The 12,686-nt window shown below is 35.0% G+C and overlaps 1 protein-coding gene across 2 annotated transcripts in view; it reads left to right on the top strand.

The window, feature by feature from the left end:
* SNTG1 (syntrophin gamma 1) overlaps positions 1 to 12,686 on the top strand; it is a 156,912-nt gene that overhangs the window by 16,710 nt on the left and 127,516 nt on the right. For both annotated transcript variants that reach the window (XM_062568243.1, XM_062568242.1), the window contains exons 3-4: positions 3,718 to 3,774; positions 11,240 to 11,297. In XM_062568243.1, coding sequence (XP_062424227.1) covers positions 3,718 to 3,774; positions 11,240 to 11,297 — 115 coding nt within the window. The remainder of the gene's footprint in view (positions 1 to 3,717; positions 3,775 to 11,239; positions 11,298 to 12,686) is intronic.

Genomic DNA, 12,686 nt, shown 5'->3' with positions numbered 1-12,686 from the left:
TTATTTGTTTCCATTTGCTGGTCAGACTTCCTTATTGTATTAATCATACTGTGTAAACATATTCTTTTACATTAAAAATATATTGAATTGCAAACAAAGTTTATTCAGTTCGTCTTGGGTGAAAATGGCACAGAAGATGATGCTTTTTGTGAATCTATCACAAGACACATACTACAAAAAAAAAGAACTCAGATAAAAGAATTTGCTAACAAAACTTTTCAAAGCTGGTACCTATCATCAAAATACTTAGTCAGACTTGAGGTAGGGTTCATCTTTCCACAGGTAAATTTGACATCTAGGCTTTGTACTAACTGGAGGACATAGATAATGCTCAAAGATGATTTACGCCTAAGGGATGCACCAGCTATAACTTACCTGGATTTAATGTATTTAATTTTCTTTACTGATTACAAAGGAAAACGAGGCTTGACCGGTGCATAACTTTCAGATACATAACTTTAGAACATTTTAGGTGGCTTAACTTAGGTTAAGGTTAAGGTTAGATGAATCCTATTCTTTTTTCTTCTAAATTTTTGGTGAGAAAAAGAGTTGCTGAACAGAGTTAGGACCCAATCGTCAGCCAAGATTCTGGCAGTACGAAATGTGTGATGCTTCTGGCAGTCTGGAGAAGCTGTTTCACTGTATTATTTATGTGAGTTTAGTAATCACAGGCTATTAGATTATTAATGATGGGTTACTAATGAAGTATATAACTCATATATAATTCTGATTTATAGGTTTAAAGATCATAAATTGGGGGATTTTAATTGTCAGATGTTATGCTATAAAGAATATGTAAGTATTTTGGATATGCCAAAGTAACATATTTCTTCATTCTAGGACAGAGAAGTGTGTTTTATTAGCATTAGGTAAAATATAGTTTATTTTAATTATAGATAACATAACTAGAGTGGTACTAATTTACAGTATGTTCTTAAATTTCAGTTCAGTTCAGTAACAGTTCAAATGTGAAATATTTAAATATTCACTCTCAGTGAAGCTAGAAAAGATCCTAGAAAAAATATACATATATCATTATAAACAGTGTGATAACATATGTTCTGCTGGAAAATGACAGTGTCTGAATTCTTATTTTTCCATTCTGTGTAGTTATTTTTACACAATTGTGTCTATTTAGGAATCTGCTGTGCTGGCAAGGTATTTTTGAAGCATGCGTTTCTTCCACTAAACTGTAATGCCAGGTTCCAATGTGAAATATTTCCAGTTTCCTGTCAGATGGCCCAAGTCAGACCTTACATGATTCTGCCTTAGCTTAGGTGAAAGCCAGAATATTTTATTGACTTTTTTACGTGTGTACTTGTGTGTGTATTTTGCTGAGAAAGAGATCAAAAATGATATCATTGTTATTTTGCAGGACAGCTTTCTGCTAGACTTTTTAAAAGCATAGCCCTAGCTTAGAATATCTTCAGATGCAGCTGTTTAATTTACAGCTACTACTGATGTGTAATGAAGTACAAGTCTTAATTTGTGTTCTTCACTGATGCACATTTACTTCTTTTGAAATTTAATTGTAGTATGTTGTTCTTTATTCCATTCATGGTTAATTTAATGCTATTATCACACTTTACCTTAATTCTGAAAAGATTGTTATTTTTAAACATCTTCTAAATAACACAAGTGTTTCCAACTTGATTTGAACATGTAAACAAAAAATTTTAGAATGCATTTCAAGTCAGATTTCTGTTCTTAGCTACATGTTCATCAGAGCCTGGAGCTGGAGATGAAGGGGGGTTAGCCAATACCAAGCACCAGGAAAAACACAGCTAGCAGCAAACCATAGAACCAGTAGAACCATATTTCATGTTCTTATGTGGAAGCTTAGTTTAGATCACACATCAAGCTGTGGCCTGTATTAGTTTAAACTGAATATATTGTCCACAGCACTACCTGTGGTTGAAACCTCCTGATGGTAGTTTGTGGTCTGAGGTGAAATAACTCTGTGGTCTGAATCCAGTTTCAGCATGGAAATTACTTCCTAGAAGGTCTGGGCTAAGAGCCAAGAAGACTCTGTTGGTCTCTGTGAGCAACTCTGCACAGTGATGGAGCAGCTTAGCTGTGTATTTCTGTACTGCCATGCTATGAGTTCATTTGTGGGTAATAAATATAAAAATAAAATTTTTGATACAATTCAATATATTTTCCAAAAAATGGAAAACTGTGGCTAGCTAACAACAAAATTGCATGGCTCTTCCATAGAAATTTTTAAATATTTACAAATATCAGCATGCAAATAAATAAATGGGAAATCACTTTTAAGGAATTTTTTTTGTCTTGCCATCAGAAATGCTGAATAAGTTTATGCTTGTTCTTTCTGCAGTTACACAATCCATATTTATCACAAATGTAGAAAAGAAAGAAGGCAACTCTATTTCCCTCCCCCCAATACAGCAGCATCAATTTTCCAAGACTGTTATGTGGTTGAGCTACCTCCTGCTTTTCCTTCCTGCACATGAACAAGGTGATAAGTGCTCTGCAGGGCTTGCAAACTCTCTGTTACTGGGAGATATCTGATAGAAGAATGCCTTATGCTTCTTAATCCTACTTGATAGCTCTGCAGACCAAATTATAGTCAAGTATTCATGTGCTAAAGAATATTGACAGAATATTGGTTCTTAAGTCTGTGCAAATCTGAGTGACGCTGGTGATCTCTGCTGGTTGTGCTGAGATGTATGAGTCTATATTTAGATAAAATACATGCGCACACTTGTGTTACGCAAGCACACATAATGTAATAAGTATAAAATCCAGAACACATATAGCAATGAGGGCATAAAAATGCCTATCTATGTATTCTGCATGTATGTCTATGTATATTATTTATGTTTGTATCTGCATATATCTGTATGTCATTAGAGGTTTTTTGCTACTAATCAAGTTGACTAATACTAAATGATCCCTGAGAATAAAGCAAACACAAAAGACTAAAAAAAATCTTTTGTTTAATGTTGTCTTTTTTTAATGTTTGTTAATGTCTAAGGCAGATACTAGCCTGCGATGTACATGTAACAAATTTTAAGGATGAGCAATAAAAGGAAAAAAATGGGATGCTTTAAATAATGCTGTCCATAAAAACACCCTTTAAATCATCCGTTACGATTTGTTAAGCCATAGCTGTTAAGTTAAATGGTGACTGTGTTTACATTAGCCTTAAGTTTGGATAAGGAATGTGCTTTGAAATGAGTTTCTGGATTATCTGTACTTATGCTTTGATTCATGTCACTGAGTGGTTTTGGAGTATACAAGCTTTATTCCTTTTGGATGAAACTAAACTGGAAAATGTGCTCTGGGAGCACAGCTGAGGCACTGCAGCCTCTAGTGCACACTCTGCCCACAGGACCAGTCTAAGACTCTCAAATGCATGTGTTGTGGATGCTGGGTTCTGCACGGACTGTTTTAATGCTACAGATCTGTTCTTATTGCTTGCTAGTGTAGATGTAACCAGTAAGGTATGAATTGGACACATGATTTTTTTTTTGTGCTTAATCAGAGCAGGAGCTCTGATTTTCCTCCAGTTTCATCTTTTACCTCTGCAGCAGAGGTTTCATTGGATTGTATCATTTAGGAATTTACAGGTTTATTGTAATGAGAAAAACTGATGTAGGAGGGTGGCATAGAAGTATCCCTTCTGTGAAATGTGAATGTAGATGTAGTGCTAGAAGATATTAAATTTAACTTTTTTGATTTAACTTTTTTCAGGAAAGAACAGTAACAATTAGAAGACAGACTGTAGGAGGATTTGGATTAAGTATAAAGGTAATATTTTTTGTCTGTTGTTCCACAGTGTCTTTTTATATAACTAATTTTATTTTTAATGAGGAAATTTTAATGAAGTTATATTTTAGAGGACTAGAAACAATAGAGCAAACATTTTCTAGAAACTTAGGAACTGTCACAATAGGGCAACCAGCAACTGCACTGTCTCATGAAACAGTAGACAATGGAAAAAGTAACCCCATAAGATTCAAGCTGAGCAACTCTGTAATAAGATTTGATATGAGAGCTGAAAAGGGTTTGCAACTGCACAGTCTATTCTTTTGTTCAACAGGACTCTAATTTAAGTTGTTATTAATGAAGGCTAAATTACAGTGTCAGGCACATGGAACAGCCAATAAGTTCATCATCAGTTCTCCTACAAAGAATATCACATTAAATCACTGTAATTCATTAATAGGACGGAAAGTGTTATTGCTTTCTCATATTGTTTATTTTGCTTTTGCGATTAGGCAACTCCAGCGATTTATCATGTTACCATACTTTTTCTTTCCTCAAGATGATTTAAGGACATACAGCAGTGTAGGTGATCCTTTTCCAGGGAGGGAGGAATGGAGAGAGAAAGGAAAAAATATATATTTTTTTACATTATAACCATTCTAAGAGCCTGTATTGCCATTATTTTGAAAACCTTACCTTAGCTTTGAAACTCAGGATAATAAACACATCGTTAATTTTATCTTTCTTCTAAACACAGCATTCCTCACTCTAAAGATAGCCATGGGAAAAGTCAAGTATACTTCACGTGAATGCAGAGAGCCTTAAATTATGCATATAAAGTGAAAGTATAGACTTTCCTGTGCACATCTGCTAGAACTGACCTTATAAGAAATGGCTCAGAAGAGAGATTAATGTGCATTTGTGTTGTCAATGATAAGAATATTGCTGAATAGAAACACTAGTTCTTAAAATATGTCATGCTACACTTGCTTTTATCTTGTTGACCCATTAAAGACCTCTATTCAAGGAAAACTAATTGCTCTATTGTGGCCAAAGTTTCTCAGGAATCTAGTCAACAGCACAAAAATTATTTTCTTGCAATGTCACTGTAGGTCGCTGTTCACTGAATAATGATAAAGTAATATATGTCACTGTAAGATAAAATATACAAGTGAAGATTTTTTTTTTAATTAGTAATAAGAAATAACTGATTATGGAAGGATTTTTGAGGTTGGGAAAGCAAATCCCATGAGGACTCAGTAAAAATGGATTTTTTAGTTACACAGTACAATGGGTTGTATTTTAGAATAAAAAATTGGGGATAAACTAAAGATAACATTATTTTTTAAGTATTGGGTAAACTAGCAAATAAAATATCACTGGGAAATATAAATTAAAAAGTGACTGGGGAGATGGTCTTTATTGAATTAATTGCATTTTCAGAGCATTTTCATTGTTCTCGAGAAATTTGTTTCAAGTTGCAAAAATTCATGGAAGGGCCAATATAGAAAATGTGGATGTTTCAGATTGTGAAGTCAATCTAGAAAGGAATTTCTCATATTTTGTGCCTATGAAAGACATAATATATCTTTGAAATTAAATAAGGTTCTGTTTTAGTTAAAATATATGTAATATATATGTATATATGTGAGGCAACTGGGATAGAATTCATGAATCATGGCCTTAAATTAAATTTATTCAAATATGTTTTTTTTTTAATTTTTTTTGCATAGATATTTCAGTCAAAATTAATTTCACTGGTGGAAAGGTGAAGCTACATAAATTCAGGCTTGAATAGCAAATCTCTAATTTGGGGGAGAGCTTGCAATCAGGATGGATTCTCTTCAAGCAGTCATTAAATAGTCAAGAGATCTCTTTCAACAGAAGTAACTCAGATTCAGTTGGCTAATATATATAAGCTACTGAAATTACCGAGTCTAATTCTGTGGTCTTGAATATTCTGCAGATGTGTGCCAGATAATATGATTCATCTGGCTTTAAAAAACAATGAACTGGAATTTCCCATCTAGGCCAAATGTGGATGGGGGAGGAAAAGAAAGAAAGTTCTGTACCTGACTTTGACCTGTGCATTTTCTGTGTCTATTTGTTCTGAATTTAGGCATACACACATGTTCACACTCATGCATGAGCTGCACAGAGGTTGAAAGGGCTGGTGTGTGACAGTGCATGTGATGACACATGCTATGTCATAAATTCAGGTGCAAAAACTTCCTATGCCTTCTAGAGAGGAGAAACACTACAAGAAGGGTGCTCCAGGAGGTGAATTTCTGTGCATGTCCGACAAGCTGAAGGAGCTTAGTTTTGAATGGGTGATAAGGTTTTTGCCCTGCCCTTATGCCCACAAACCAGTTCCTGCACTACTGTGGCTTGAAGTGTGACTTTTTAAAGGAAAAATGTCACTGAGCATTTTGTTCTAGAAATCTATCTCAGAGTCTGTGATGATTCATGAGGACCTCAGATTATCTCTGTAGTGGCTGTGAAGTGGACAACTGTGGCTGGTCAGCCATCAGCCATCTCCAGCCATCTGTGCTGGATACTCAGCTCTCTGGATCTTCCACGTTTCTGTATTAGGACTTCTGGAAAATCATTTTAACCAATGGACATGTGCACACAGTTTGCTTATATCTATTTCAGTCAGCCAAGATGCGACTGAGGCTGGATGAGACATGTAGTCTGATCTCCATTACTTGAGTACCAGTCCTTACACAATGATTTCTGCCTCAAGCCTATAATTCTTACTTGAGTCACCGTACATTTCATCCACTCAGTCGGGATTTAACTGTGGATACTCTGTGGCTGTTGCTACTACTATAAGCACTTGATAAAAATAATAATAAAAATAAAGCAACAGCACACCCCTTTGGATTCAACGGTAGTGCAGGTGACTTAGGCATTTCCTCCTTTTTTTCAGTAACTCTTTTCCCCACAACGTCACATACAGTACTTTTTTTGACATAATGCTGTCAGATTATTTAAGGATGAGGGTTATCTAAGGACTTATGTTCTGGCAGAGGTATATTTCGAAGGATGCAGTTTATCTAAGATATGAGTTATACACTGTATGCTGTCTCAGTGATTAATGATACTCACTTTAAAATATTTGCAATCTTTTAATAGGAATTTGTCTAATTTAAACATTCAACTCTGGAATATTTTAAGAGAGCATTTTTCTGCTATATTAAACAGATATCTATTATCAGAAATTTCACACAGTCAAGTCACCCTTTAATTTTCTCTTGAGTAGATTTTTGGAAGTGTCTTTTGCTACCTTAAGAAATCATACTTCTTTCTGAAAAGCAGGAGGACAGAAAGTTAATAATTCCAGGAGGAAGTTCCCCAGTTATCTTATGGTGACTTGTCTATGAGTGGAACCCTCTTCTTAGATATCATCATCTAGCTACTCCAATTATAGTTGCAATGATCAGAGATTCGGCTAGCTGTTTAAAAAACTGCTTGTGAGACTGAATTTTACCCCAGATTCAAAATCAAGCCCATTTAAAAATTGCTTATAATCAGTTCCTTGTAGGTTTGAAAGAACAAAACGTGTTGATTTATGTTTTGCTGTGCTTCATTTAAATAATTAAATTTGGAGAAGAACTGTTTACACCCTTCAGAAGGAATTATTTTGCCTGATTTCTGAATCCCCTTTAGAACTCTCATTAATAAAGCAGTGTGCAAAGGAATAGCCATGGAGTTAGAGTTAGAAATTGATGAGTGTAGTGTTTTTCAGGCACTTGTCCCATCTCTTGACAAGTTTGAGTTGCAGAGATTTGACACAAGAAACTGCTAAGTGTGTGACTTTTGAAAGAACATCATGTTTCTTAATAATTGGAGAGAGTGTAATGTTCTTGTGGAAACAGGCAATAAAACTGATTGTTCATTATATAAATTAAGTTACAGTCTGACCTCTGGCTGCACTCTGTACAGTGCCATTTGCCTGCCTTCATTTTGATCGTTCTTTATATGATGAACAGCATCGCAGATCTACTGAGATTCAGTTTGACTTTTCAAGGTTTGACTCCATCAAAAAAAGCTACGAACCAAGCACGTGCACCTGTCCTGCTCACAGGGCAGGTACTTGCGTAAGTCAGTGTTGAATACGTTTTGGAAGTCACATTTTTGTTCCAGCTATACTATTTACTTTAATAGGGCCAGAAGAGTTTAAGCAGGGCCAATTAATAGTGACACATGATTGTCTATGTTGTTTAATTGCTAGCATACTTCTTGGCACAGTTTTTGGCTTATGCCAACTATCATTCTCTGAGACAGTTCCTGAGCACAGATCAGGACATAACATGGACTTTTCCCAATAGGCAACATGTATAAAGTCATGCTATTTCAAACTGGTTAGGAGTTTATCCACATAGACATGAGCCATGTTGTGCCACTGGACCTTAAGGATAAAAAACTAGGCCCATTTTAGTCAGTGGAATAGATGTTGTCTTTTAGCATTTTTATAAAAGTAATATCATCCGGTGATATCTTTGAGATATGTGTATATATATGTAATTAAAAAGATAGTAAATAAGAATTTTACGTATTCAGCTAATATGGGCTGTCAAACTTCCCACATGTTCCACATGATGTTCTCTGAATGCTACAAATCCATTGATCTAATTTTTTATAGATGCTGTCTGTCTCTTTTTAAACATAAAACAGTAATGTTCTGATTGCACATGGAGTGAGACGTGAAAACAGCCTTTGTCTAGAGAAGGTGTTTGTTTCAGTATATCTATTTTTTATGTTTCTAAAACTTTTGAAAAAACTTTCATACATAAAAACTGAAATAATAAAAATTCTTTCAAACTGTCTGAAAGGAGGTATGGGTGGCCTTCAGACCTTGAAAGTAATGACAAAGGTCCAGGACTGTGAGCTGGGAACAGCTGCTTGTGTTTAAAACTTGGTCTGCCTGGTCTGGCATAAACATCCCCACAGGAGTGGAGCTACCGTCTCCTTTATTCCAGGCAAATACTTGCACAACTTAGGATCTCATCTGATTTAGGAAGAATGGGGAAAGTAATTCATAGTACAAAGACTGATGTTAGAGGGCTGAACCATTAGCCTTCAGTGCCATTAATAGATATTTCTTTTGTCTCCCTCTATGATTTGGGGATATATGTCCATAGTAGGTGTAGGGAAAATGTTGAACAGCAGAAAAGTAGTCACAGTTCCCAGACTTTTCTGAAGTAGAGTATTTCCTGAGCCTATAAAATCAGAAATTAGACATCCATTCACTTTTTCTTCTGTAGGGAGGAGGACCCAGTGTTGAGGATGCAGAACACAAGATTACAGTATCAGTGTGTAGTAGTATTCATCAAGACGTTGTCAGAATATGTACTGCTCTTTTAACCTGCAGCAAATGGTTAAAGATGACTGGTTATAGATAGCTGACCAGTTACTTTCTCTTTCTGCATTTGGACACTTGTTTCTTAGACTACATGGCAGCTTATTTTGACTTTTTTTTTTATTGACTAATTTAAAGGAAATCCTCCATACCAGTGGCCAGCTACAGTGAAAGGGATTCATTTTCTTCAGCAGAGAATTACTGGGTGGTTCTTAAAATATCCTGAGCAGATAGGTTTAGGTAAATATAGTGAGTGAGGAACAAACAAGCCAGTGTACCTTGCTGGCTGGTTTAGGAATAATAGTAATCTCCCTGTTTACTGGAAAGCTGAATTTAAAGAGGAGAGAGGCAAGACTAATGAAGGAAAGACCTGAGTTAGTTATGTTGAACTTTAAATCTTGCACTCTTTCATCTTCAAATATCTTGGGTGGTGCAGTCTCTGTGTAATTTATTGGAGGCTTAGGGAAAGAATGGACAAAATGCTTTTTTCTGTTCATTTAAGAAGTTTAAGAGAAATTAAATGTGCATGTGGCTGAGGAAACCTTTGAAGGAAGTGCGATGAGTCTTATAAGCTTAGTGATCTCCAACTGGGTATCTAAAGTGAGGCCAGTGCTTAATGCTGCTCTTCCTCTGGTAAAAATCCTCAGAAGGTATAAATGCGCATCTTTTCAGTTTGAATACATCTCTAAACCTGACTAAAATGAAGTTAGACTAATGGTTGTCATCTGCAGAGGGAACACTGAGGTCATCTCATACAATGCCAATTTTCTTGTAAGTATGCAATTGTTCTAACATCAGTGAGATCCCTACTTACTCAGAGCTTTTAGGACCATTTTCATTGATAGCCAGTACCAGAAGGATCACTAATCTCATTTGAAATTCTGCAGTTTTATAAGAAATTCAGATTTCTAGAATGCATTTGCTGTGGTAGAGGTGATGTGTTCTTCCTTCCTCCAGAAGGAAACTTTACAGATTCTAATATGGTGTGAGGGCCTGGACCTAAAGAAGGGAGACACAGGAACATATTTTCTGTGGTTTTCTTCTTCTCTGTTCTGTGACAGAAATAGTTTCTGAGTGCTGGAGCCTGTTCAGTTTCAAATAGGTAGTTATTCCATGAGGAAGGGATATGTACTATTCCTTAGACCATCAAAATGTCCAAGGTCAGTCCATTCCACACATTGAAACTGTGTGCTTAGATCTAAGAAGGTCATAATTTCTAAAGAAAAGTCTGACAGCTGAAGAGAAAAATGAGCAGATGCTTAACCAGGATTCTTAGGCAAAATAACTATGGGGCAGACTGTCATTTCTGATATTCTGAATTTGTACAGGTAAAATTCAGACTTGCACTTTTGATGCTGATCTTCAGAGGAAGAGTATTTGTGTATCCATGCATCCATGCATATTGGCCTTTTGCTTTTTTTTTTTTTTTTTTTTTTTCCTTTCCTGAGTTTTTTTTTATTATTTTAGGTTTCTTTTTAATGCTTTATTCTTAAGAGCAGTGGATATTGCTTGTCACACCAGGATAAATTGAATTAAAAAACAAAACTGAATTGTTGAACTGTTGAATTATGGCCCAGCTTTTCTTTTTTTTCCCTCAATTACTGAACACCCACTGTTCCATTGCTTAATATTTCCTTTTCTGTTCCTTGTTACTTATCCCACTGCTTTGTTCACTCTTTGTGCGTATATGACAGACTGCAGCAAATAAAGGTTACTTTTAGATAGAAGCCCAGACTTGTTTTTCTTGAGCTTTTGTTTACCTGTTTCTTGCCAGCATGAAAACTAAGTCATCACAATGGTTTCCATTTTAGTGTGATGTCCATTTTGCTTTTAGAGGACATGATTTCTCATATTAAGCTATGCAGAATCTGCACAAAACTGATTCATTTTTTCTTCCAAGTCTTGTAGTTTTGCACATCACTCAATTAAGTTCCTGAGCTAATGATTGAAGCTGAGAGCTACTTTATGAAAGGCGATAAGGAATTAATTACTATTAAATATTTATTTTAAATACACAAAAAATAAAAATATGGGATCAGATTTATTTTCTCAATCTCTCTGAAAACTGCAGTTATAGAAAAGAAAAATCATAATTTTAAGCAAAAAGGTATGTCCAGTGACTGTCATTTATTCTATTTTCAGGGTGGAGCAGAACATAATATTCCAGTGGTCATTTCTAAGATTTCCAAAGAGCAAAGAGGTGGGTGTCAGATCAGTAGACTAAATTTTGGCATGTTCCTTAAAGCAGTGATGCATTAAGTCTTCAGAGTCTTGCAAGTTTTATTAAATATTAGTGTAGCATTTGTGTCTTGGTTACATAATGCTCTCTATTTTCCTTAGAAATATTCTCAGTAAAGTAAAAAAAAATACATATATTTGGATATTTTTAAAAACTTTCTTCAAACATGTTTATTTTAAAAAAATCTTGTAAAGCATTATTTTAAGGAAAAGTATAGGAAGGTATTTTGAGAATAAAGTTGGTTTACAATTCTGTATCATCAAAAGTTTGTAATTTTGTGAATCTCTTATTTGAAAATGGGTTGTTGCCACAAAACTGTTGCGGATCAAATGTTTAGCTGTTAAAGCATGGTAACGCAAGGAGAGAAGGCACGTGTCTTTTTTTATACTGATTAGTAGGATAGTACTCAAGCAGGGATGGGTAATGGCATTGATAATACCCCTGTGGTGTTTCCATATTAAATGCTGGACTGTGCAAGCCCTTGCAACTCATAACTAGGAAAACCACTACCACATAAGGACTTAACTGTGCTTATTTTCAGCTTACCCAGATACTGTTGTCAAATTTGCTTTTTTTCACTAGCAGTGTTTTAAAGTTGCTGGAATGCTATAATATATACTAGAGAAAGTGATGGTTAAACAGCTCATGATATGCTCACTGACAAATTATAAAGGTTTCTAATTCTAGAGTATATTTAATATCCTTATTATGTTTATTTTTATGTGTATTTGTGTACATTATTGTGTACTTATTAGCCAAACTTGTAAGGTCATAGACTTAAACTTAGAGGCATTTTTTGTCCATCTGTAAGGCAATAATTCTGGAATGTAACTTCTGAACAATTAAAATTTCCAGCATTAAAAATTTATATTCACTCACACACAGATGAGGACTGATACAGGGAAATCTTACTGTACTGGGAACTGAACGCTGACCCTGAAACACAGCAGAAGTGAAAGTTGTGTGTAGGAAGGCTATAGCGTAGAATAGAATGAGTCTCTAAGGGAAGGAATAAGCTTAAACTTAAGGAGATACACTTGTGACTCCATCCTTTTCACTGTAAGTATGTAATAGCTAATAATGTGGCATATATTACCTTCACTAGCTATTAAAATGCTATCAAGCGCTACAGGAAAAATAAGAAACACAGACTTAAGTTTAATTGTGCACACACTGTTGTTTTTTATTATTGTCATTATTTTTTGCTATACTACCTGAGACATTATTTCTAATCTCAATACATAACTGAGATATAATCTCCATTACTACTTCCAATAAAAATACTGCAGATTTTTAGAGAGCTAGTTGTGAGTGGCATTTCTTATATATAAGGACGCTATGCAAGTGTTA

Source organism: Rhea pennata, chromosome 2 (genome assembly GCF_028389875.1).
Source record: "Rhea pennata isolate bPtePen1 chromosome 2, bPtePen1.pri, whole genome shotgun sequence".
Classification (NCBI taxonomy): Eukaryota; Metazoa; Chordata; class Aves; order Rheiformes; family Rheidae; genus Rhea; species Rhea pennata.
Note: the sequence above shows the minus strand (reverse complement) of the source record. Positions and strands in the feature narration are given on the sequence as shown.